General features: G+C 56.3%; 1 protein-coding gene across 3 annotated transcripts; it reads right to left on the minus strand.

Annotated features, from left to right (window-relative positions):
• Nucleotides 1-14: 14 nt before the first annotated feature.
• Nucleotides 15-26,498, minus strand: CERS1 (ceramide synthase 1). Of its 3 annotated transcripts, none has more exons than XM_034945603.4 (7): nucleotides 25,744-26,079; nucleotides 23,323-23,482; nucleotides 13,832-14,012; nucleotides 10,010-10,171; nucleotides 8,976-9,123; nucleotides 8,654-8,763; nucleotides 15-338 (listed from the first exon to the last, which is right to left on the minus strand). In XM_034945603.4, the coding sequence occupies exons 1-7, from the start codon at nucleotides 25,990-25,992 to the stop codon at nucleotides 296-298; spliced, it is 1,053 nt and encodes a 350-aa protein (XP_034801494.1). In that variant the 5' UTR covers nucleotides 25,993-26,079; the 3' UTR covers nucleotides 15-295. The 3 variants fall into 3 exon arrangements, with proteins under 3 accessions (XP_034801494.1, XP_034801495.1, XP_054960154.1); XM_055104179.3 differs by lacking the exon at nucleotides 15-338 and adding an exon at nucleotides 7,429-7,821; XM_034945604.4 differs by lacking the exons at nucleotides 15-338; nucleotides 25,744-26,079 and adding an exon at nucleotides 26,481-26,498 and having other exon boundaries at nucleotides 7,423-8,763.

A 26,498-nucleotide genomic window follows, 5' to 3' on the forward strand; every position in this document is an offset into this window, starting at 1 on the left:
CAGGGACCTTGCTGCGGCGGTGGCATCTTCCTCCCAGGCGATGACCAGAGAGTGCGCAGGGTCCGCGGCGGCCCGGGACCAGTGGGCTGCGGGCGGGGCCGGTGTCCCCGGAGGGGCAGGGGTCCTGGGGGGCGTGGCCGGGAAATGGAGGCAGGATGAGGGGGCGGGGTCCCAGGGGAGGTGGCGGCGGCCCTAGAGGAGCAGAGTTGGAGGGGGTGGAGGGGCGGCCAAGGACGGGGAGCGTGGCCGGGGTATTCGGGGTGGGGCCGGGTGCACGGGGGCGGGGCCGAGGGGTTCAGAAGCGCTTGTCCTTCACCAGGCCGTTCCTCAGTGGCTTCCTGGGGGTCAGAACCGGCGCAGGTTAGCCTGGGAGCCCCACGCGGCCGCCTGGCCCTCTTTCCCGCTTCTTCTCTGGCCGTTTCACACCCCCTGGCTCCTTTTACCCGGCCAAGCCCGGGCCTCGCCTTGTGGCTTCCTCCTCGCCTTCACCCTGCCCCTCCTTGCCTTCACCCTGCCCCTCCTTCAACCTGCCCCGTAGACACGTATGTCCCCCCTGGCACCCTGGCACTTCCTCCTTGCTTCCCCCTCTCCAATTAAACCTTCCTCTTCCCCTCCTCCCTGCCTCTCCAGGCCGCTGGAGGGCAAAACCCACGTACCGGCCTGGGCCTGACAACTCCACCGCCTCCACAGTGGGACCCTGCACATCCTCCTCTCCTCTGCCACCCACCCCACGAAGGCTAGTCCTTGACTCCAGTGGTCCTGGCTGGCATCTGCTGTCCCCACCTACTTCCCTTCCATGTTGTTTTATTTTCCTTTTTTTTTTTGGTCTTACTCTGTGGTCCAGGCTAGAGCTGTGGCACTACCTCCAAGGCTCAATGGATCCTCCCACCTCAGCCTCCAGAGTAGCTGGGATTACAGGGGCACGCCACCACTCCCAGCAATTTTTTTTTTTTTTTTTTTTTGAGACAGAAGCTTGCTCTGTTGCCTAGTCTGGAGTGTGGTGGCACAATCTCAGCTCACTGGAACCTCTGCCTTCTGAGTTCAAGCGATTCTCCTGCCTCAGCCTCCTGAGTAGTGTGGTGGCACCTGCCACCACACCCAGCTAATTTTTGTATTTTTAGTAGAGACAGGGTTTCACCATATCACCCAAGCTGGTCTTGAACTCCTGACCTCAGGTGATCCGCCCACCTTGGCCTCCCAAAGTGCTGGGATTACAGTCGTGAGCCACCGCGCCTGGCCCCAGCTAACTTTTTTTATTGTTTGTTGAGATGAGGTCGCTATGTTGTAGAGGTGAGGTTGCTATGTTGTCCAGGCTGGTCTCAAACTCCTGGGCTCAAGCAGTCAGCCCTCCTCCGCCTCCCAAAGGGCTTCTGTCACTTTAATTCGCTCTTCTCTTAGGCTGAAGCTCAGCTTCTCTGCATGCATTTCACAGCCAACTGGCTGTCCCCATCCAAGGACTGTTGGTCTTTATCTGAGAGGAGATAAGCCTTGCTTGGACCTCCCATCTGTCACTTGTCTTCTGATTTTGCCTGTGATCCTTGAGACCGTGAGTGGTGTTTCTTCATCCACCCTTGTGGCTTCTCGATTCTTCCCATAAACAAACCTCCGTGACACACTCTCCCCTTTTGGCTCTGGGATGACTCCAGGGATTCCATTTCTGCATCGACACCTTTGGTATAAGGTGGGGGTTTGCCCTAAGGCTTATGGGAAACAAAGACACACCCTCACTGTGTTTTCCAGAGGGTCCCCGTGCTTTCCATTCCTGCCCTCCAGGATGGTCTTTAGTATTTGCTAAAGGTTTTAAGGTCTTAGGTCAGTTTCTCCACTCAGTTCCCACAGAGAGTATAGATTCCTCTAATGGTAAAGTTTAGCATCTTCGGTGATGGGTGCCGCCGCCCTGGGGCTTTTTATCAGAGCTTTCCTGCTGATTCTTGTTTGTTTTTTCTGCAAAAGCTTCAAAGTGTTCTCTACCCACTCAGAAACAGCTGTCAGTATTTGCCTTTTGAGGTGTGGGTGGGGGTGTACCCACCTTGGGGGAGATAGCTTTTCTCTGTTATCTTTTTTTCTTGTTTTGTTTTTTTTTTGAGATGGAGTCTCGCTCTGTCGCCCAGGCTGGAGTGCAGTGGCGCAATCTTGGCTCACTGCAACCTCTGCCTCCCAGGTTCACGGGATTCTCCTGCCTCAGCCTCCCCAGTAGCTGGGACTACAGGCATGCAACACCATGCCCGGGGTAATTTTTTTTTTTTTTTTTTTTTTTGAGACGAAGTCTCGCTCTTGTCCCCCAGGCGGGAATGCGGTGGCACGATCTTGGCTCACTGCAACCTCTGCATCCTCGGTTCAAGCGATTCTCCTGCCTCAGCCCCCCAAGTAGCTGGGATTACAGGCGCCTGCCACCACGCCCAGCTAATTTTTGTATTTTTAGTAGAGATGCGGTTTTACCATGTTGGCCAGGCTGGTCTAGAACTCCTGACCTCAGGTGATCCACCCGCCTCAGCCTCCAAAGTGCTGGGATTACAGGCGTGAGCGCCGCGCCCGGCTAATTTTTATATTTTTAGTAGAGATGGGATTTCACCACGTTGGCCAGGTTGGTCTCGAACTCCTGACCTCAGGTGATCCATCCGCCTCAGCCTCTCAAAGTGCTGGGATTTATGGGCGTGAGCCACCATGCCGGGCCGAGATGGCCTTACTCTGATGGACACCTTTTGGCTTCTATCCACCACTGTGGTGAAAAGAGCCAGAGCGAGTGTGCAGAGAGAGAAGGATGATGCAGGCACTTTCTAGATGTTTCTTCATAGATGAGGAGGAGAGGGAGACAGAGGAGACAGGACCCCCTGGGGTCTTGCAAGGGTTTTGCCCCAAATTGCTGTCGACACCGATAGACTAGTGTTGACACTAGTCTATCACTAGAGAGGGAGTCTGGGGTGAAATTGGGGGCTGATTTGAGATATTTTAGAAGATGCTGGAAATGTCAAACACGGGAGATGGAGAATGGCACTCAGGGGAGCTGCGTGGCTAGGAGAGAAATGTGGGAGTCGGTGTGGATTAAGTGTGGGTAGAGAAAGGGCCCCAGAAGAGAAGGAGGCCAGCCAGGAGGCCAGAGAGACAGAGCAGGAGTGCAGAGTAAATAAAGGGCTTCAAGGGCCAGGCGCAGTGGCTCACGCCTGTAATCCCAGCACTTTGGGAGGCTGAGTCAGGCGGATCACCTGACCCTAGGAGTTCGAGATCAGCCTGGGCAACACAGTGAGACCCCATCTCTACAAAAATTTTAAAATTATCCGGGGCCAAGCATGGTGGCTGATACCTGTAATCCTAGCACTTTGGGAGGCCAAGATGGGTGGATCACCTGAGGTCAGGTGTTCAAGACCAGCCTGGGCCAACATTGTGAAACCTCATCTCTACTAAAAAAAATACAACAATTAGCCAGGTGTGGTGTACACGCCTGTAATCCCAGCTACTCAGGAGGCTGAGGCAGGAGAATCGCTTGAACCTGGAAGGCGGAGGTTGCAGTGAGCCGAGATCTCACCACTGTACTCCAGCCTGGGTGACAGAGTGAGACTCTGTCTCGAAAAAAAAAAAAAAAAAGAAGAAGAAGGGGAGGGGACTCTCTGGGGTTAGCACCAGAGAGCCACATGGGAGCTGGACAGGAGTGGTCTTCGGGATGGGGGGAGGAAGATGGGGCACAGCTGGGTTTGAGGAGGACCCAGGAGGATCTAGGAATTCTGCTACAAGGGAGGGAAACAGGCTGATGAGGCCAGTGGTGGAGAAGAGCAGAGAGCACGTTCTCTCCTGGGTTGAAATGTCCTTGAATAGGCAAGCTGGGTGAACATCCCTAGCCTCAGAGAGAGGGACTGTTGTCCACTGTAGCAGCAGCTGGACATCCTCACCCGGCCACTTCTGCTTTCTTGGGGACATGTTGGCCAGATCATCAGTGCAGGAGATGATGATGATGGGGACAGCTGGTGCCCAGGAACCCTCAGGAGGGAAGATGCTCCTACATGGGCCAGACGTAGGCGCTGAAGTTCACAGTTTTCTATTTTTATTTTTTGAGACAGGGTCTTGCTCTGTTACCGCAGCTGGGGTGCAGTGGTACAGTCATGGCTCACTGCAGCCTTGACCTCCTGGGCTCAAGCCATCCTCCAGCCTCGGCCTCCCAAAGTGCTGGGATTACAGGTGTGAGTCACCGTGCCCAGCCCAGTTCTTTAGAACCGCTGCAGGGGCAGTGGCAGGTGCAGCAGAGGTGAAAATGGGATTTACGGAGCATTGGGTGCAGGTCACCAGATCCAGAGAGAAGTGAGAGTGTCTCAACGGATGGCCGGTCCCGGCAGCCCCTGAGAGGGCAATGGGGACTTTGGACAGAGGGGCTGAGTCATGACAAGGACATGGGAGTGACCACAAGGAAGCTACGGGCATCAGTGTAGGAGAGAAGGATACTGGCTACCCACATCACCAGGGGTCCCCTGAGGGCCATGAGGAGGACAGGGAATTCAGGGGAAGGGGTACAGATGAGGGGACCCTGGAGGTGAGGCTGCTCAAGAAGCAGCAATGGGGTGAGATGGGGTGAGGAAGAGATCAAGCCAATTAATTGCTCTCTGATTTGCTTCATGCCTCCTGAGTTACTTAAAAGTGGTTCTCGGTCTTGGTTTTCTGAAGGGTTCCAATCCTGATTGAATTTTCGGAACCAGGCAAAGTGGCTCATGCCTGTAATGCCAGCACTTTGGGAGGCTGAGGTGGGAGGATTGCTTGAGGCCATGAGTTTGAGACCAAACTGGGTAATATAGTGAGATCTCATCTCTACAAAAACACTTTAAAATTAGCTGGATATGATGGTGGGTGCCTGTGGTTCCAGCTATTTGGGAGGCTGAGGCGGCAGGATCACTTAAGCCCAGGAGGTTGAGGCTGCAGTGGACTATGATTGAGCCAGTGCACTCCAGCATGGGCGACGGAGTGGGACCGTCTCTAAAAAAAAAAAAAAAGAAGAAAGAAAGAAACGGGCTGGGCGCGGTGGCTCACGCCTATAATCCCAACAATTTGGGAGGCTGAGGCAGGAGGAACACTTGAGGTCAGGAGTTCAAGACCAGCCTGGCCAACATGGTGAAACCCCATTTGTAAAAATACAAAAATTAGCTGGGTCTGGTGACACACGCCTGTAGTCCCAGCTACTCAGGAGGCTGAGGCAGGAGAATTGCTTGAACCTGGGAGGCGGAGGTTGCAGTGAGCTGAGATCACACCACTGCACTCCAGCCTGGGCGACAGAGCGAGACACTGTCTCAAAAAAAAAAAAAAAAAAAAAAAAAAAGAAGCTTTTGGACCGGTAATCCACCTGGAATCCTCTCTCTGCTGTGGAGAGCTTTCTTTTATTAAACTTTTGCTCCAACCTCGGCCTTTGTGGCCACATTCCTTAATTTTCTTGGTCATGAGACCACAAGCTCAGACAACACCTTAGACAACATACCAGTGACCCTGACCTGCTTCACCATGATAAGTGTCCTTATGAGAGAGAAGAGAGACGGAAAAGAAGAAGAGAAAGGCCTGGGAAGACAGAGACTGAGACTGGAGCGATGCAGCCATAAAACAAGAAATGCCTGGAGCCACCAGAAGCCCAAGAGGCAAAGAGAGGATCCTCGCTTAGAGTTCCCAGAGGGAGCACCGCCCAGCTGACCTTGATTTTGAACATCTGTCATCCAGAAATATTAGAGAATAAGTTCCTGTGGTTTTAAGTCACAAGCTTGTGTTCCTTTTGTTATAGAGTCCCTGGGAAAGTAACATTCAATGCCTTTTTTTCACTGCAACCTCTGCCTCCCGAGTTGAAGCGATTCTCCTGCCTCAGCCTCCTGAGTAGCTGGGATTGCAGGCGTGCGCCATCATGCCTGGATAATTTTTCGTATTTTTAGTAGAGATGGGGTTTCACCATGTTAGCCAGGCTGGTTTCCAACTCCTGACTTCAAGTGATCCACCTGCCTTGGCCTCCCAAAGTGCTGGGATTACAGGTGTGAGCCACCGCGCCTGGTCTTCAATGCCATTTTTGATGGTCTCTCATACCTGTTTTTAAAATAAACTTTTTTGTTTGTTTTGGTTTGTCTTTTTTCTTTGTTTTGAGACAGGGTCTTGCTCTGTTGCTCTGGAGTATAGTGGTGTGATCACAGCTCACTGCAGCTCCCTGGCTTAAGTGATCCTCCCACCTCAGCCTCCTGAGTAGCTGGGACTATAGGTGTGTGCCACAACACATGGCTGTTTTTTGTTTTGTTTTGTTTTGATTGGTGTATGTGTGTGTGTGTGTGTGTGTGTGTGTGTGTAGAAACTGGATATCCCTATATTGCCCAGGCTGGTCTTGAACACCTGGCCTCAAGCCATCCTCCTGCCTTGGCCTCCCAAAGTGCTGGGATTACAGACGTGAGCCACCACGCCTGGCCAAACTTTTTTATTTTAGATTAATTTTAGATTTACAGAGATGCTACAAAGGGAGTAGAGGGAGCTCCTGTCACCTCCATCCAGCTCCCCTGACATTACAGCTTACATTTCCATGGCACATGGGTTGCAGCTAAAGAAACCAACATTGGTGCTTTGCTATTAACTAAACTCTCCACATGATTTGAATTCACCAGCTTCTTGGTGAAGGTCCCTTTCCTGGTCCAGGAGCCCATGCTGCAGGTGGCATCTGTCTCCTTGGTCTCCTCTGACCCTGGATTGTTCCTCGGTCTTTCCCTGTTTCCCATGATCTTGACAGTTTCTGGGCATCCTGACGGGCTCTTTTGGAAGACGTCTCTCAGCCTGACCGCCTTCATCCCATCCTGTTTTATACCCAACTGCACTAACTCTGGCTGTCCTTGGACAATCGAATTCTGCTGGTGGTGCCTATGGGATCAATCATCGCAGGGTGTTCCCTGATACTCTCTGGCACTTCTGTGCAGGGTCCATGCTTTGCTGTCCTAGAGGACATGCCAGCTCTTACCCTGTGTTCTGATGAGACATCCTCAGCGGGGACAGAGCCAGACACTGGTGGGGCTGGGAGGTCTGGCTGGCTTCCTCTTGTTCTGGGTTCTGCACCTCCGAGGATGTCCCCACCATGAGCTCACTGTTCTACAGCAAGAGGACCTTCCTGATGTCTAGATGTGGCCAAACTGGTGCCTTTAGCCATCGCCACCTTTGGAAGACTCCTTGGGGAGACCTAGCTGATCTCTGGAGAATTCCCGACTCAGGCCGGCTGCAGTAGCTCATGCCTGTAATCCCAGCAGCTTTGCGAGGCTAAGGCATGTGGACCACTTGAGCCCAGGTGTTTGAGACCAGCCTGAGCAACATGAGGAAACCCCAGCTCTACAAAAAATACAAAAGTTAGCACAGCATGGTGGTGCATGCCTGTGGGCCCAGCTACTTGGGAGGCTGAGGCAGGAGGATCACTTCCTGGGCCTGGGAGGCGGAGGTTGCAGCGAGCCGAGATCGTGCCACTGCACACTCCAGCCTGGACGACAGAGGGAGACCCTGTCTCAAAAAAAAAAAAAAAAGAATTCTTGACTCATGCTCAAAGGACAGTGCAATCTAACACCCTCAAAAGGAGGCTCCTAACGCCGCATCTGCCAGAACCCATGTGACCCTGCCCCAACCCCATCTCACTCAATACCAGCTCGAGCCAAAAGTCTTGAGTCGTCTTTGATTCTTTTATTTCTGTTTCATCTACACCCAAGGCGAATCTGATGGGTTCTCCCTTCCAAACAGGGTGGGGGGTCTGACGCTCCTCTGCCTGGCTACAGCCCCAGATGTGTTAAATGTCTGCATCTCGCACCTCCCGTTCCAAAAAACGTCACGGAGCTCTGAGCCACTGCTTCCCTGAAACCATCGTTCCCACGTCACTGATGGCCCCCACTGGCCAAATCAGAGGGCCTGGCTGGTTGGCACCTTCCAGGGCCTTCCACAACCTCCTGCCCCGGCTCCTGCTCAAACACTCCTCACGTTGCCTGTGAGACACTGCACACCCCGACTCTGCTTGTTACCCAATTCGGCCTCCATTCATCCCTGGCCCAGACACCCCCTGCCTGCCCCAGGCCTGGGGCTTCGGACACCATCTGGCTGTCACCCAGGGCTGGTGAGGCTCGTGGGCTATCTCCTTCCCCAGGACTCCCTCCTGGGCTGGACTGAGTCTGAGCTCCCAGCCCTAGCTCCTGTTTGGCCGGGCAGTGGGCTCCCCTGTCAGACTCGGAGGCCAGGATGTCTCGGCCCAGATGGAGCCTGGGTTCTCTCTGCGGCCCTCGGCGTTCCTTCCTCCCCAGCCCCACTGCCACCAGCTCCAGTGGCGACATAGGTCAGAGGTCATCATCCAGGCTGGCCAGCAACTACTCCTCACCACCCACGGGGCCCTGGCTCGCCACTCCCGCCACGCCAGCCACTAGGCCTGGCCCTCAGTGTCCCTACCACTGAGACCCTGCCTGTCGCCCTGCCTGCCCCTCCCCAGCCTCTCCCTCCCCTTCCTCACTGTCCTGTCCTTCAGGGTACTGGCCACATCGTCCACGCCTTTATTGCAGTCTCTGTTTTGGAGTAGGCTTGGGGGGCAGCATCCGCGTCGGCCTCATCTGCTGCTGGGTCTTGGGGGCCTGCCCACGAACACGCTTGGACGGGTGACACTAAAGGAGGGAACGCGGGGCGCGGGCCCCTCCACACTCACTCGGCTTTGCTGGGCTTCAGGCTCTGGGCCTCGGCTGTGTCATACTCCCGCAGGTCCTTCAGCTCGTGCACCTGGCCTGTCAACACCTTGGCTGCAAACGCCACGATGTACTGCGAGAGGGGAGGGGAGGGGAGGGGAGGTGCCAGTGAGAAGAAAGCCCCCCACGCCACTGCCCTGCTGACAGCCGTGTGCTCCTGTCCCGGGCCCTCCACACAGGCTGTCTGCCACCTAACGTGCCCCTCCCTGGGACTGCCTGAGGAGGGGACAGGGATTGGGACGAGGACGGGACCGCCACTGTGGAGGAGAGCCGGGGCCGACTCACCAGGAACCAGTAGAGGTTCATAAGGGTGAGCAGCAGCAGGAGCGCATTGAAGAAGAAGTAGAAGGGGATGTCAGGCACCGTGCGCAGACTGCAGTGACTGGTGGCATACAGGACCTTGAGCGGGAACCAGTAGAGGCGGAACCAGAACCTGCGGTGGGAGGAGTCAGGAGGCCGTGGGTGGAGGGGGACGGTGCCCTACCCAGTTCCTGTCCTATCCCGTCCTACACCCACCCTTGCCCCCTTGTCCCATCCTTGCCCACCTCTGCCCACCTGTTTCTACTACTGCTCTGTCCTTCCCCTCCCCTGCCATGCCCTGCCCACCTCGCCAAGGCCCCACATCCTTCCCTGCCCAGCCCCCCACTTCCCTGCCAGGCCTCACCCACCTCGCCAAGGCCCCACCTCCTCCCCTTCCCAGTCCCTCCCCTTCTCTGCTAGGCCCCACCTACCTCACCAAACTCCACCTCCTTCCCTGCCCAGTCCCTCCCCTTTCCTGCCAGGCCCCACCCACCTCACCAAGGCCCCACCTCCTTCCCTGCCCAGTCCCTCCCCTTCTCTGCCAGGCCCCGCCCACCTCACCAAGCCCCCACCTCCTTCCCTGCACAGCGCCTCCCTTTCTCTGCCAGGTCTTCCCCACCACACCAAAGCCCTACCTCTTTCTCTGCCTAGCCCTACCCCAACCCTGCTTGGCCCCACCCCTGGCTTGCTCTGTATTAGTCTAGCTCTTCCCCTTCTATGCCTGGCCCAACCTATCTCACCAGGCCCCTCCCCTTCCTGGATCCACCCACCTCACCTGGCTTATCCTTTTCTGCCCAGCCCCACTCCTAGCTCAGTTGGCCCCACCCTTGTCCTACTCCTTTCCTGTATAGCCCCGCCCCTTCAGTCCCACCCAAATCATGAGGCCCCTCCCCTGTCATGCCACACACCCACCTCACTGGGGCCCCGCCTCCTTCCCTGCCTGGTCCCGCCCCTTTTCTGGACACACCCACCTCACCAGGCCACACCTCCCTCCCTGCCCAGCACTCCCTACCACTCACCAGCTGAAGCCGAAGCTGAGGCAGCCCAAGTCTGCTGCCAAGGCATGCAGCCGATGGTAGGAGCCGCCGCGGGACTTGAAGTAAATGTTGAGCTTGGTGAACTCAAGCTGCACGTCACTGATATCGTGCAGGAAGAGCACAAGGATGCCCACATTATGGTACCTGGGGGAGCAGCAGGCAGAGAGGAGAGGGCAGCTCACATTGGGGGACCTCCACTCTGCACTAAGGCCCCCAGCAGAGTCCCTGGGCTACACCTCAGGCTCCCCGTGGGCCTCTTCAAAGCCACCCTTCCTGGCTCGCCTGCCCTGCCCATCTCCACTTACCAGGATGCCCTTTCCTCACTGTCCCCCACTTAGCCATGCACCCCCCAACCAGACCCTCATCTTCCCTGCCTCAGTGTCCCCATGTGGCCCAGGGGGCTCCCTGGAAGTTTATTTTTCCTTTGAGACAGGGTCTTGCTCTGTGGCCCAGGCTGGGGTGCAGTGGTGTGATCGGGCCCACTGCAGCCTCAAACTCCTAGGCTCAAGTGATCCTCCCACCTCAGCCCCCAGAGAAGCTGGGACTACAGGAAAGCAACACCACACCCGGCTAATTTTTTAAATTTTTAGTAGAGACTGGGTCTTGCTATGTTGCCCAGAATGGCCTCAAACTCCTGGGCTCAAGCGATCTTCTCACCTTGGCCTCCCAAAGTGCTGGGATTACAGGCGCGAGCCACTGTGCCCGGTCTTGGAAGTTCCTTGCTGGCCCCTCCTCATCTTGGTGACCTCTGACCCTCTATGACCCCCCGACTCTCACAGGCCTGGGGCACTCTGTGTCCAGATCCTCCATGAGCTTGTCCCTCACTTTGGACACCACCACCATGATGAGACTTCCAGGTCTGTACGTGCAGCCTGGCCATCGCTGCAGGAAAGGCCTCTGCCGTAGCCCATCCAGATCCTTTTTTTTTTTTTTAATTTTTTTTTTTTTTTTGAGACAGAGTCTTGCTCTTTTTGCCCAGGCTGGAGCGCAATGGCACGATCTCAGCTCACTGCAACCTCCACCTCCCGGGTTCAAGCAATTCTCCTGCCTCAGCCTTCCCAAGTAGCTGGCATTACAGGTATGCGCCACCACGCCCAGTTAATTTTGTATTTTTAGTAGAGACCGGGTTTCACCATGTTGATCAGGCTGATCTCGAATTCCCAACCTCATGTGACCCACCCGCCTTGGCCTCCCGAAGTGCTGGGATTACAGGTGTGAGCCACCGTGCCCGGCCCCATTAGGATCTTAATAAGCCCGAAGGCCATCCCCTGTCCTTCCAGAGTCTCCATCTGACAGATGCGCTGCCCGAGGGTCCTGGATTCACCCTGGACGTGGGGAAGTGTCTCTCACCAAGTCCGTGTTCCTTGCTCTGTCTCCTGACAGCTCCTGGGCTCCTGCCACAGGTCCTTTGCACGTGCTGTCCCCATGACCCAGCATGCCAGTGCCTGGCGTTCAGCACCTCCCTTCACTCCTTTCAGTCTCTGCTCATCTGCTCATCCGTCACCCCCAGACCAACTAACACCTAACACCTGCAGCCACAGTTTTTTTTTTGAGACACAGCCTCACTCTGTTGCCCAGGCTGGAATGCCTCGGCTCACTGCCACCTCTGCCACCCGGGTTCAAGCGATTCTCCCACCTCAGCCTCTTGAGTAGCTTGGACTACAGGCACTCATCACCATGCCCAGCTAATTTTTTTATTTTTAGCAGACACAGGGTTTCACCATGTTGGCCAGGCTGTTCTCAAACTCCTGAACTCAGGTGATCCACCCACCTCGGCCTCCCAAAGTGCTGGGATTACAGGCATGAGCCACTGCACCTGGCCTTTTCTCCATAATTCTTATCACCTTCAAGTGAACTGTTCCTTCCTTCCTTTTTGGTTCTATCATCTGATTCTGCCCTCTAGAGAGCCTTGTCTGATAGAACTTTCTAGAACTATGGGAATGTTCTAAACCTGTATTGTCCAACATGGGAGCCACCAGCCACTTGTGGCCACTGAGCCCTTGAACTGTGGCTTGTGTGGCTGAGGAATGGAATAGGGGCTTTTTAAAATTATTTTTTAAACTAACCAGACGTGGTGGCTCACACCTGTAATCCCAGCACTTTGGGAGGCCGAGGCAGGTGGATCACTTGAGGTCAGGAGTTCGAGTCCAGCCTGGCCAACGTGGTGAAACCCCATCTCTACTAAAAATATAATAATTAGCCGGTGTGATGGCATACCCCTGTAATCCCAGCTACTTGGGAGGCTGAGGCGAGGTGGGAGGATTGCTTGAACCTGGGAGCCGGAGGTTGCAGTAAGCCAATGTCATGGCACTGCACTCCAGCCTGGGCGACAGAGCGAGACTCTGTCTCAAAAAAATAAGTAAGTAAATAAATAAGATAAAGTAATTTTAAAAATGTATTTATGTATGTGTTTATTTTTGAGACGGAGTCTCGCTCTGTCGCCCAGGCTGGAGTGCAGTGGCATGATCTCGGCTCACTGCAACCTCCGCCTCCCGGGTTCATGCCATTCTCCTGTCTCAGCCTCCTGAGTAGCTGGGACTACAGGCGCCCGCCACCACGCCCAGCTAATTTTTTGTATTTTTAGTAGAGACACGGTTTCACTGTGTTAGCCAGGATGGTCTCGATCTCCTGACCTCGTGATCCACTCGCCTCGGCCTCGCGAAGTGGTGGGATTACAGGCGTGAGCCACCGCACTCAGCCTAAAAATTTATTTATTAGAGACAGGGTCTCCCTATGTTGCCTAGGTTGAACTCAAACTTCTGGGTTCAAGCAATCCTCCTGACTCAGCCTTCTAAGTAGCTGGGGGACTACAGGCATGAGCTACTGCTCCTGGAGTTTTATTTAAGTCTAATTAAAGTTGAAAGGGCCACCTCTTTGTTGCTCTATATTTGTGGGGCGTGGCTACTCTATTATCGCAGCTAGAGCAGCTAGTCCCGTAGGAATAGTATATGAGCAGTGTATTTCATTTTAAAGTTTCTATCGGCCACATTTAACAAGAAAGAGAAAAGAACAGGTAATATTAATTTTAATAATGCATTCTAATTGATTCAGTATATCCAAAATATTGTCATTTCAATATGGAGTTGAGATAACAAGGCCAGGCGTGGTGGCGCACACCTGTAATCCCCGCACTTCGGGGAGCCGAGGTGGGAGGATCACTTGAGCCCGGGAGGTCCAGGCTGCGGTGAGCTATGGTCACGCCACTGCACTCCAGCCTGGGTGACAGAGGGAGACCTTGTCTCAAAAAAAAAAAAAAGAGAGAGAGAAATAAAAGGGTGGATAAGATATTTTCACTCGTTTGTATGCGAAGGCTTTGAAGCCGGGGTGGGTTTTATGCACACAGCATGGTGAGGTTTGGACAGACTCCATCTGAAAGGCTCACTGACGGCTGTGGTTGGCTCTAGAACACCAGGGTGTGTCAGCTGCGTTCACAGCCGTGCCCCCATTGCTTGGGCGTGGCAGGTGCTCAGGAACTCCTGGGTGTGTGACCTGGCTGGTCAAGGGCAGCGTCTGAAGAGCTGGGTGGGTGAGTGGGGTGGGGTGGCTATGGCTCTCTGGGCCTGTTTCACCCCATCCCAGCGGAATCTCCCTCAGGAATCTCCAGGCCCACATCCCCTCCTCAGCCTTCCTGCCTCTGGTCTGTCCCCTCGTCGGATCCCTGAGCACTCTGACCTTGGAACCCTGAGCACTCCGACCTGATGTGATCCCCTCCACGGCCTCCTCTGCGCCCCGCCGCAACATCATCAACCTCCGCACTCTGTGTGGGCTGTGCCTCGGCCCCCTGCCACCCGATCCCGTCCTTACCGGAAGGCGTAGGAGGAGACGATGAGGATGAGAGTGACCACGTGGTGGAGCAGCATGACCACCGAGTCCTTGCGCCAGGTGTCCATGTATAGCGTAGCGTAGATGGAGTGGCCATAGAAGCTTCCCTGGAGCAGGTAGGCGGCTGCAATGTCCCGTGGCACTGCCATGCCCGGCGTCCAGTCTGGGGAGAGCCAAATCTCACAGTCAGGGCCCTGCGAAGCCTCTAGACAACCGCCTCCATGACCCGGTGACACCCTCCAAGCCACACGTGTCCTCCCAGTACCCAGGTAACCATGCGTGTGTGATTGCTGGCTTTCCATTCCCAATTCTATTTTTTTTTTTTTTTTTTTTGAGACGGAGTCTCCCTCTGTCGCCCAGGCTGGAGTGCAGTGGCGTGATCTCAGCTCCACATCCTGGGTTCAAACGATTCTCCTGCTTCAGCCTCCTGAGTAGCTGCGACTACAGGTGCATGCCACCAAGCCCGGCTAATTTTTTGTATTTTTAGTAGAGACGGGGTTTCACTGTGTTACCCAGGATGGTCTCGATCTCCTGACCTCATGATTCACCCGCCTCCGCCTCCCAAAGTTCTGGGATTACAGGCGTAAGCCACCCCGCCCAGCCATCTTTTTTTTTTTTTTTTTTTTTTGAGACAGAGTCTCATTCTGTCACGAGACTGGAGTGCAGCGGCACGATCTCAGCTCACTGCAACCTCCACCTCCCAGGTTCAAGCAATTCTCCTGCCTCAGACTCCAGAGTAGCTGGGATTACAGGCGCTGGACACCACGCCCGGCTAGTTTTTTTGTATTTTTAGTAGAGATGGGCTTTTGCCATGTTGGACACACTGGACTTGAACTCCTGATCTCAGGTGATCTACCCGCCTCGGCCTCCCAAAGTGCTGGGATTACAGGCGTGAGCCACCGTGCCCGGCCAGCAGGGATTTTTATTTTAGGAAGAGTTTTGGGTTTCTAGGAAAATTGAGCAGATAGGACAGAAAGTTCCTTTCTTTCTTCTGCCCCAACATACCCACAGATTTCCATTTCCCTGGCTTTAAGTGGCATATTTGCTACAAATGCTGAACTAATATAGACACATTATTATCATTATATACATTTTAAACTTTTTATATATAGTTTTAGAGTTGGTCTTGCTCTGTGGCCCATGCTGGAGTGCAGTGGTGTGATCATAGTTCACTGCAGCCTCGACCTCCTGGGCTCAAGTGATCCTCCCACCTCAGCCTCCTGAGTAGGTGGGACCACAGTCACCCATCACCATGCCTGGATAATTTATTTCTTTTTTAATTTTTGTGTTGCCATGTTGCCCAGGGTGGTCTCGAACTCGTGGGCTCAAGCAATCCTCCTGCCTTGGCCTCCCAAAGTGCTGGGGTTACAGGCATGAGCCACCTCACCCAGTCCAGCGCCCCTTCTCGTTTTTTTTTTTTTTTTTTTGAGATGGAGTCTTGCTCTGTAGCCCAGGCTGGAGTGCAGTGGCGGGATCTCGGCTCACTGCAACCTCCATATCCGGGGTTCAAGTGATTCTCCTGCCTCAGCATCCCAAGTAGCTGAGATTATAGGCACCCACCACCATGCCTGGCTAATTTTTTTTTTTTTTTTTTCAGTAGAGGCAGGGTTTCATCATGTTGGCCAGGCTGGTCTTGAACTCCTGACCTCAGTTGATCTGCCCGCCTCGGCCTCCCAAAGTGCTGGGATTACGGGCATGAGCCACTGCGCCCGGCCCTCTTCCTGTCTTTGTCTTAACAGGCCCCTGCCTTGCGGGTGTCCTGGGCCCACTCCCTGCAAATCCCTGGCCCTGACAGAGGCGGCTGCCCCCGGAGTCTTGCCATGCCTGGGCACACCACGCCACCAAGCACAGGGTCTCCCACCAAGCGGGTCCTGCCTCACCTTCCCCTCCTCCTGCCCCCTGGTGCACCTGACCACCACGCTCAGGTGATGGGTGACACACCAGCCCACCCCACCACGTCCACCTCCTCCTCAGCCACATCCCCAGAGGCTGCCAGACACCAAAGTCAAGGGCTATGCTCTGGACGGGCACGGTGGCTCACGCCTGTAATCCCAGCATTTTGAGAGGCCGAGGCAGGAGAGTTGCTTGAGTCCAGGAGTTCGAGACCAGCCTGGACAACATGGTGAGACGCTGTCTCTGCAAAAAAATATATAAAAATTAGCTGGGGCCAGGCGCAGTGGCTCACGCCTGTAAATCCCAGCACTTCGGGAGGCCGAGGCGGGCGGATCACAAGGTCAGGAGATCAAGACCATCCTGGTTAACACAGTGAAACCCCGTCTCTACTAAAAATACAAAAAATTAGCCGGGTGTGGTGGCGGGTGCCTGTGGTCCCACCTACTCGGGAGGCTGAGGCAGCAGAATGGCGTGAACCCGGGAGGCGGAGCTTGCAGTGAGCCGAGATCGCACCACTGCACTCCAGCCTGGGCGACACAGCAAGATTCCGTCTCAAAAAAAAAAAAAAAAAATTAGCCAGGTGAGGTGTTGTACACCTGTAGTCCCAGCTACTCGGGAGGCTGAGGTGGGAGGATCACGTGAGTCCTAAAGGGAGGCAGAGGTGGTGGCAGGAACTAAGATGTTGCCACTGCACTCCAGCCTGGGAGACACAGCCAGACCCTGTCTCAAAACAAAACAAACAAACAAACAAACAACAAAAAAAGGCGGGAAGCCATCCTGTGCTCTGCCCACACCAACCTGGAACTCTCTGGGTTGCTCCCTGTTCTCTGGCCACTCCCTTTCTGCACACCCCCAAGACAGACCCTCCAGCCTCCATCTGCGGCTTCCTAGCCCCTGCCTTGGTGACCTGCCCTGCAGCCCAGCTGCCTCCAGATGCCCCATGAACCACCTCAGCAACAACTTTCATCTCGGCCTGGCCCCTTCTGCAGCCGAGTTACACTAGGACCCCCATCCAGGGTCCCCTCTTTGGCCCATGCCACCCCTACCCCAGTCCAGGCACTGTTGTCTCCTGCCCACATCTCTCCAGCGATCCCTGGCCCCCATGACTGTTTGTCCACTCTCCTCACTCAGCCCTGATGGCCATGTACACGCAAACGGTCACCATGACCCAGCAAGTCCACTAGGGTGTGTGCCTGACAATGGAAAAAGGGAACTCAAAGAGATACTCATGTGTCCCTGTCCACAGCAGCACACAACCAAAAGGCAGACACAACCCGAATGTGCATCAGTGGATGGATGAAGAATAGATAGGTTACCTCCACACAGTGGAATACTATGCAGTCATGAAAAAGAATGAAGCACGGATCCATGCTACAATGTGGGTGAACCCCAAAAACATGATGCTGAGTAAGAGAAGCCAAACACAAAAGGTCACACAGTGTGAGACTCCAGTGATCTGAAATGCCCAGAACAGGCAAATCTACAGAGACAGGAAGTAGACTGGTGGCTGCCAGGGGCTGGGGGAGAGGACTGGTGAGTGACTGCTAATGGGACGGGGTTTCCTTTTGTGGGGGATGATAATGTTCCAGACCTAGACAGAGGGGGTGGTTGAATAACACTGTGAATGGACTAAAAGCTGATGAACTGTTTGCACTAAAATGGTTAATTTTTGGCCAGGAGGCGGAGGCAGGTGGATCACCTGAGGTCAGGAGTTGGAGACCAGCCTGGCCAACATGGCAAAACCCTGTCTGTACTAAAAATACAAAAATTAGCTGGGCATGGTGGCGCATGCCTGTAATCCCAGCTACTCGAAGGCTGAGGCAGGAGAATCACTTAAACCCGGGAGGCGGAGGTTGTGGTGAGCCGAGATCACACCATTGCACTCCAGCCTGGGCAGCAAGAGTGAAACTCCATCTCAAAAAAAAAAAAAAAAAAAAAAAAAAATTGTGGTAAGATTTATATGGCAAAAACTTACCATCTAAGCCATTTGTTAAGTACACATTATTGTGCAACCATCACCAGCAGCCATCTCCAGAACATTCTCCTTCTTCCCCAATGGAACAGTCCTCTGTCCCCATTAAACAGTCTCTCCCCATTCCCCTCCCCCAGCCCCGGCACCCCCCATCCCACTTTCTGTCTCTATGAGTGGGATGACTGTAGGAACCTCATGTAAGTGGAATCACATAGTATTTGTCTTTTTGTGATTGGCTAAAATGCCTAATTTCAAGTTACATACATTTTACCTCAATAAGAAATGGAGGCCAACTGAGGTGGCTCACGCCTGTAATCCCACCACTTTGGGAGGCCAAGGTGGGTGGATCACTTGAGGTCAGAAGTTCAAGACCAGCCTGGCCAACATGGTGAAACCCCAGCTCTACTAAAATACTAAAATTAGCCAGACATGGTGATACACACCTGTAGTCCCAGCTATTCGGGAGGCTGAGGCAAGAGAATCGCTTGAACCTGGGAGGTGGAGGTTGCAGTGAGCTGAGATGGTGCCACCGCACTCCAGCCTGGGTGACAGAGCGAGACTCCATCTCAAAAAAAAAAATTAGCTGGGTGTGGTGGCTCATGCCTGTAATCCCAGCTACTCATGAGGCTGAGGCAGGAGAATCCCTTGAACCCAGGAGGCAAAGGTTCCAGTGAGCTGAGATCACACCACCGCACTCCAGCCTGGGCGACAGAGTGAGACCCCGTCTCTTAAAAAAAAAAAAAAAAACAGGCTAGGTGCGGTGGCTCATGCCTGTAATCCCAGCACTTTGGGAGGCTGAGGCAGGCAGATCACCTGAAGTCGGGAGTTCAAGACCAGCCTGACCAACATGGTGAAACCCTGTCTCTACTAAAAATACAAAATTAGCCGGGTGTGGTAGTGCATGCCTGTGATCCCAGCTACTCCGGAGGCTGAGGCAGGAGAATTGCTTGAACCCAGGAGGCAGAGGCTGTGGTGAGCTGAGATTGTGCCATTGTACTCCAGCCTGGGCAACAAGAGCGAAACTCCATCTCAAAAAAACAACAAACAAACAAACAAAAAACCCTCCCCTATTCCAGAATTTCTTTTTTTTTTTTTTTTTTTTTGAGACAGAGTCTTGCTCTGTCGCCTAGGCTGGAGTGCAGTAGCGTGATCTCGACTCACTGCAACCTCTACCTCCCAGGTTCAAGCGATTCTCTTGCCTCAGCCTGCCGAGTAACTGGGATTACAGGCATGCATCCCCACGCCTGGCTAATTTTTGTATTTTTAGTAGAGACAGGGTTTCACCATGTTGGCCAGGCTGGTCTGGAACTCCCGGCCTCAAGTGATCCGCCCACCTCAGCCTCCCAAAATGCTAGGATTACAGGTGTGAGCCACTGCACCCGGCCCACTTCAGCCCTCTTCCAGAATTTCAATGAAAATTGTTTGAAACTCTGAAATGCCCTGATCCTCTCCATCCTGACTCTCCAGAAACATGTGAGCCCGAGCTTTTGCCCAGGGCCACCTCGCTGGATCTGTTGCCCACCTTTCCAACAGGGGCCCCCCAACCCTCCTGTAGCTTTACCTCCCCACAGGATAGGGGGGAAGTCCTGGCTTAGTTCAGAGGTCTCAAATCTCCTCTCCCTCGTTTTTTGAGAAAGGGCCTTGCTCTGTCACCCTGGCTGGAATGTAGTGGTGCAATCTTGGCTCACTGCAGCCTCGACCTCCCGGGCTCAAGCCTCAGCCTCAGCCTCCTGCCTCAGCCTCCCCAGGAGCTGGGACCACAGGCACGCGCCACCATATCCAGCTAATTTTATTTTTTTATTTTTTGTAGAGATGGCGTCTCACTATATTCCCAAGGTTGGTCTCGAACTCCTGGGCTCAAGTGATCCTCCCACCTTGGCCTCCCAAAGTACTGGGATTCCAGGAGTGAGCCACCGCGCCTGGCCTGTCCCACCTCTTCATACTCATATCCCACCTGCTGTTGGGACACTCAATGCCACCCCTGCCTTGTCTCCATCCCTGAATCCAGAATCTTGGTCTCCCTGACCAGCCCCCATCTCACAAGACCCTAGCATCATCCTCACCCTCTTCCTTTCACACCACCTCTAGGGTGGCAGCAAATACTATCAGCTCTGCCTTCTAAACATTTCTAAAATTGGCCACTTTGCTCCCATCCCCTCCCCTCAGCTCAATCCTGGTGGGAGTCCCTGCAGGCTCCAGCTCCTGCTGTCAGCCCCCTCCTGGACCCCTGGGGTAGATGCCCAACCCAGGGTGACATCCCTCCTCTGCTCCCAGCCCACAGACAAGTAACAAATCCTGACCGTGGCCTCCGAGGCCTGGATGGCATGGCCCCCACTCACCTGGACAGCAGTCCCTGCCTCTCCTGCCTGCTCCAGGCACCTCCAGGCCCTCACTCAGTCCCCTTCAGTGGGGCCACCCCTGTCCCTGCTAAAAACTGCCCCTCCCCACCTCCCCAGCACAGCACACTGCCTCTTCTCTCCACACAAGTTTTCTCATCCACACTTATTGCTGTTGATAGACTGCGTACTGCACCATCTGTCGCCCCTGCCACACGGCCAGCTTCATGAGGGCACAGGGCTTTCTCTGACCCGTTACTAGCTGTGTCTCAGCTGTGGCATACAGTAGTCACTCAATAAATGCACATGGAAATAATCAGCTAACTTGTGAGTGTCATTTACAAAAAGCAACTAAGGCTGGACGAGGTGGCTCATGCCTGTAATCCCACCACTTTGGGAGGCTGAGGTGGGAGGACTGCTTGAGGCCAGGAGTTCAAGACCAGCCTGGCCAACATAGTGAGACCCCATCTCTACCAAAAAACACAAAAAAATTCGCTGGGGGTGGTGGCACACACCTGTGGTCCCAGCTACTCAGAAGGCTGAGGTGGGATGATTGCTTGAGCCCAAGAGGTCCAGGCTGCAGTGAACCGTGATTGCGCCACTGTACTCCAGCCTGAGCAACAGAGTAAGACTGCGTCTGGAAAAAAAAAAAAAAAAAAAAGCAGCTAAAGGCAAGTCCATGCCCAAAATGTCAAGAGAGGCCGGGCGTGGTGGCTCATGCCTGTAATCCTGACACTTTGGGAGGCTGAGGCGGGCGGATTACCTGAGGTCAGGAGTTTGAGACCAGCCTGGCCAACATGGTGAAACCTCGCCTCTACTAAAACTACAAAAATTAGCCGAGTGTGGTGGCGCGTGCCTATAATCCCAGCTACTTAGGAGGCTGAGGCAGGAGAATCGCTTGAACCTGGGAGGTGGAGGTTGCAGTGAGCCGAGATCGTGCCATTGCACTCCAGACTGGGTGACAGAGTGAGACCGTCTCAAAAAAAAAAAAAAAAGTTATGAGAGTTCGATCATGGGTCATCCGTCTAGAAGGAAAACTGAGCAACAGCTAACACCTCCCCTCTAGGGGATCAAGGTGTGTTACATGGGAAAAGTGGCCCCATGGGTGACACATCCACTGTACACTCTGGACTCCGTGCCACCAGGAGCCCTCTAGGCTGTTCCCATCACATGGCAGGAAACAGCTATCATGTGTGTCCCTGGCCCACAGCCCTGGTGGTCCTCGCAGGGCAGAGAAGCCGCAGCCCCCACTGCCCCATCGCAGATGGGGTTTCCTACATGAGCCTTCCCAGTGGCGATGCTGGCCCTGCCCTGCATTCTCTGCCAGGACAGGTCACACAGAGCACACTGCAGTCACCTCCCTGCCCAGCCCACCCGGAGCTCAGGCCACATCCACTCCAATCAATTGGACACAGCCACTTCTTATCATGTTCCCCTCCACCCCCCCAACCCCCAGGCAGGGTCTCACTCTGTTGCCCAGGCTGGAGTGCAGTGGCATGACCTCAGCTCACTGCAACCTCCACCTACCGGGTTCAAGCAATTCTCCCACCTCAGCCTCCCAAGTAGCTGGTACTACAGACGTGCCCCACCATACCAGGCTAATTTTTTGTAGAGATGGAGGTCTTACCATGTTGCCCCGGCTGCTCTTGAACTCCTGTGCTCAAGTAATCCTCCCACCTCCACCTCCCAAAGTGTTAGGATTACAGGTGTGAGCCAGTGAGCCACCACACCCAGCCCACTTCTCATTCTCATCATCTTTTTTTTTTTTTTTGGAAATGAAGTCTTGCTCTGTCACCCAGGCTGGAGTGCAGTGGCACCATCTCGGCTCACTGCAACCTCCGCCTCCCGGGTTCAAGTGATTCTCCTGACTCAGCCTCCCAAGTAGCTGGGATTACAGGCACATGCCACCACGCCTGGCTAATTTTTGTATTTTTAGTACAGACAGGGTTTCACCATGTTGGCCATGCTGGTCTTGAACTCCTGACCTCAAGTGATCCACCTGCCTCAGCCTCCCAAAGTGCTGGGATAACAGGCGTGAGCCATCGCACCAGGCTTCATCATGTTTATCTCCTCACCAAGATGGTGCAAGCCGAGGGGACCCTCCCACCTCCATAGGGCAGCCAGAGGAAGCATTTTGTCATCCACAAAACCCAATCCTCTCCATGCTGTGCTTAAAAACATCACATTCAGGCTAGGCGCGGTGGCTCACACCTGTAATCCCAGCACTTTGGGAGGCCGAGGCGGGCAGATCATGAGATCAGGAGATCGAGACCATCCTGGCTAACACAGTGAAACCCTGTCTCTACTAAAAATACAAAAAATTAGCCGGGCGTGGTGGCGGGCGCCTGTGGTCCCAGCTACTCAGGAGGCTGAGGCAGGAGAATGGCGTGAACCCAGGAGGCGGAGCTCACAGTGAGCCGAGATCGCGCCACTGCACTCTAGCCTGGGCGACAGAGCGAGACTCCATCTCAGAAAAAGAAAAACAACCACATCCAGAACAGAACTCAAGCTGCTGCCTCAGCTCTCTGCAGCCACCCTCCTCCTGTCCCCATGAAACGTGAGTGCCTCCGGGCCTTTGCACGTGCTGTTACCGACACCTGGAATGCCTGCCTGGACCCACACAGGGGTCCTTCCAGGATGTCTTCCCTGAGCTCCAACACAGCCAGATACCCCCTTTCCTGTCCCCAGGGATCACCTTTGTCTTGGGGCTGGCTTAACTTCTGAGACACCCATAGGAGCTCTGATTCTGATAAGCATCCCCTTACACTGTTCTTTTTTTCTTTTCTTTTTTAATACAGAGTCTCGCTCTGTTGCCCAGGCTGGAGTGCAGTGGCGCGAACTCGGCTCACTGCAACCTCTGCCTCCCAGGTTCAAGCGATTCTCCTGCCTCAGCCTCCCGAGTAGCTGGGATTACAGGCGCCCACCACACCCGGCTAATTTTTTGTATTTTTAGTAGAGACGGGGTTTCACCGTGTTAGCCAGGATGGTCTCGATCTCCTAACCTCGTGATCCACTCACCTTGGCCTCCCAAAGTGCTGGGATTACAGGCGTGAGCCACTGCGCCTGGCCCTCTTTTTCTTTTTTGATACAAGACAGGGTCTCACTCTGTCGTCCAGGCTGGAGTGCAGTGGCGTGCTCATAGCTCCCCTTGGCCTCCAACTCCTGGGCTCCAGTGATCCTCCTGCTTCTGCCTCATGAGTAGCTGGGACCACAAGCCTGGCGTCTTTGTGTTTTAAGCAGAGCCCTCCCGGCCATCCCCTCAGGGCCCCTACCGTAGAAGACAGATGGTGGGTCATGGAAGAAGGGGTAGTCGGTGCCAAACAGCAGGTAGGCACTGTAGCTCCAGCTGCCCAGGTAGAAGAGAAACTTCCAAGCGCTCTCGGGCATCTTGGCGGCATCTCTGGGCTGGAGGCAGCACCGCTTCGCCAGGGGCTATGGGGGAGAAGACAGGCGGGCAGCCATTGGTGCTGGGGGCCAGAGACTGCTCCTTCGGGGTGGGGAAACTGAGGCCCAGGGACTCCCCAGGCCGGGCAGCACTGGGAAGGCCTGTCCCCCATGCCCACAGCCACCTGGAGCATAAACAGAGCCCACAGGCGCCTGCCAAGGCTAAACTTAGTGCCCAGCTGTCCGGCCGCCGCGGTGCTGGGAGGGGAGTGAGGGGGGAGGCCCCGAGGGGAGCAGGAGGTCTCTGGGGGCCAGGAGGGGGACACTTGGGCTTACGGTGAGGGAGACGGATGGATGCGTCAGCCCAAGGCTGGTGGGGGTGACCCTTGAAGGGAACATGGAGGGGTTATATGGGGGCATCTTGGGAAACACAGAGAGCCCCATGGGACCGACACAGAGGGGAGAGGAAGAACTTGTGAGGAAGCCGCCCCCTCAGTGGGGGAATCTGGAGAGGCTAGAGGGCTGGGAGAGACTAGGGGGAAGGTGTGGCGGGGACATGGGAACCTGGGGGCGATGAAAGGGGAGGAGGGGCTGGAGGCAGAAAAAGGGGACAGGACGCAGAAAAGGTGTCACAGGCGAGGTGAGCCCCTGAGGGGGCATTGGGAGTGCAGAGGAAGCTGCTGGCTCCAAGGCAGGGGTTGGGGAGTGCGGTGGGTGGGTGGGGGGGGTGGGGGCGCTCAAGCTCCCTGGGGGCGCGGCTCCAGAGCTGCCCGGCCAAGCCCCACCCCTGGACAAGTCCCACCCCCTTCCCAGAGGCTGAGGGGGCCGGAGCCCAGAGCACCCAGCAGTTGTCATGGAGACAGCTGGAGCCGGCTCCGGTAACCCCTGGCAACCAGGCTGCTGCCAAGAAGATGAGCTTTGGAACACCCGGCAGCCCCTCCACCCATTTCTGAGGAAGGGCGAGCCTCGAAATGGGGCGAGCACCCCACCCAAGGGGCTGGGGAGGGCCCCCGGGGCTCTGCCCTGGTAGTCTACCAGCCGCCACATCCTCCTGTCCCGCGGGGGTGGGGGACCGCTTGCCCTCCTGGGTCTCGGGCTTCCCAGCTGGAAATTGGGAAGAAGGCAGGGGCAACAAGCAGGATAAAGACCACTGCGGACCCAGGGAGGGGCCCTGGACAGCCCTGTCTCCCCCTCCCACAGCAGGGGTGTGGCTGGGGTCTCTCCCTCATGTGGGTGATATGGGGACGGGAGTGGGGAGAGTGGCAGTCAGACAACATCCCATCATCGACCTCACAAGGGCCAGCCTCTTCCCGGCCAGCAGAGAAAGGCCCCTTTGTTGGCGCTGGGCACACTGTCCCTGCACCCTCCAGCCAGACGGGCGGGGTGACACCAGCTGGTCCACGGGGGTGTCCAGGCCAAGCTAAAGGCCCAAACACCTTCCAACCAGCTCCTGCCACAGCGACCCCTCCCCAGGGAAGTGAGTGGGGTCAGGCGCCAATGTCACCATCATGGTCACTCTCTCGCAGGGGCGATGGTCTCAGCAGAAACTGGGGAATTCTGCTGTTGCCTCTTGGAGGCAGCACAGTCCAACCCTGAAGCCCCGGGCCATGTCACCTCCAAGGGAGCGACCACTGGCGTGGCCAGAGCACCCAGGCCCTTGCCATCCCTGGTCGGAGGGTGGCGCAGACCCCAGATAGGCACAAGGCAGCGACCGGGCAGCTCCTGCCTCTTCCCGATTACAGCGGGCAAGCCGGCCCCGCCGCCGCACGGACCCAGCAGAAAACGGGCAGCGGACCTCGCTCCGGGCCGGGGCGCAGCCCGCATGGCAGGGAGGCGCATGGCGCAGGCCGCGGTGCGCCGAGCCCTCCCGTTCCCGGTCCTGGGCTTCTCAGTGTCTGGCTCGGCCCTGCCGGAAAGAGCGCGCGGTGGCCGGAGCCATCCACCGCGCGGGGCCCCCTGGTCCCAAACTGACCGGAAAGGGCCGTGCCTCGGTCCCCCACGTCTCAAACATCCCACCTGTCTCGGGCCCCCCATGTCCCAGACTCACCCCAGCCCGGCCACACCCCCGCATCTACCCGGTTCCCCCACGCAGCACTGTCTGAAGGGGGCGCGCGGCGGCCCGAGAGACCTTATCCTGGGGCTCCAACGTCCTGGGCCTCTCCAGCCCGAGGCCCCCACCCACGTTCCGGCGACCCCTTCATCCGCAGCAGCCAGCGCTGGAAGAAAGGAACGCGCCGGCGGCCCCAGGTCCCCGGTCCCGGCTTCCCCCAGTCCAGGGTCCCCTCGTCCCGGCCCCCCGCCACACTGACCCGAAAGAGGCGCGCAGTGGCCGCGGAGCGCAGCGCGGTCCAGCCCAGCGCGCCGAGCGCCAGCAGCAGCAGCTCGGGCGGCGCCAGGTGCGCGTGCTCAGCCAGGCCGCGACGCGCCAGCCCCCAGCCGCAGTCCGTGCAGCCCTGCGCCGCCGCCAGCGCGCTGCCCCAGCCGCGCTGCACTAGCTGCGCGTAGCTCGGCATGGGCTCGGGCCCCGTCGGCCCCGCCGCGGGCCCCGCCGCCGCCATACCGCCCGCTCGCCCGCCGTGCCCGTCGCCTGCGCCCGCCCGCGGTAGCCGACGGAGCCGCGCGCCCCGCGTCACGCGCCGCAGCTGGGCCGGGGGCGCGCGGGCGGGAGAGCGGAGGGCGGAGGGGCGGGACCGGCGCAAGCTCCGCCCCGCTGGGGGCGCGGCTGGGGGGCGGCCAGCGGGGACGCGGGGCGCCCTGGAGGCGGCCCCGCGCCCCTGCCCGTTTCCCAGCAGAGAAACCCAGGCGCGGGGGCCGGAGCTGGGGGCCCGTTGGACCTGGACCCCGAGAGACCCCGCGCACCGCCGTGTCGCGCCCCCATGCCTGCCCCGCGCGCCCCCTGCTCCCCCACCCCACCGCGCCGTGCCCGTGACGGGGGGCACGGGGGACACTAGCAGGCAGTCCCCTCGACTGGCGACCCCCGCTCCTCCCGGCCCTCCAGCACGCCACGCCGCTCCCGCTCCATCGCCCCGGCCCGCTCCGACCTCACCGTTCTTGGAGCCCTCGC

This window comes from Pan paniscus, chromosome 20, assembly GCF_029289425.2.
Source record: "Pan paniscus chromosome 20, NHGRI_mPanPan1-v2.0_pri, whole genome shotgun sequence".
NCBI classification, from domain to species: Eukaryota; Metazoa; Chordata; class Mammalia; order Primates; family Hominidae; genus Pan; species Pan paniscus.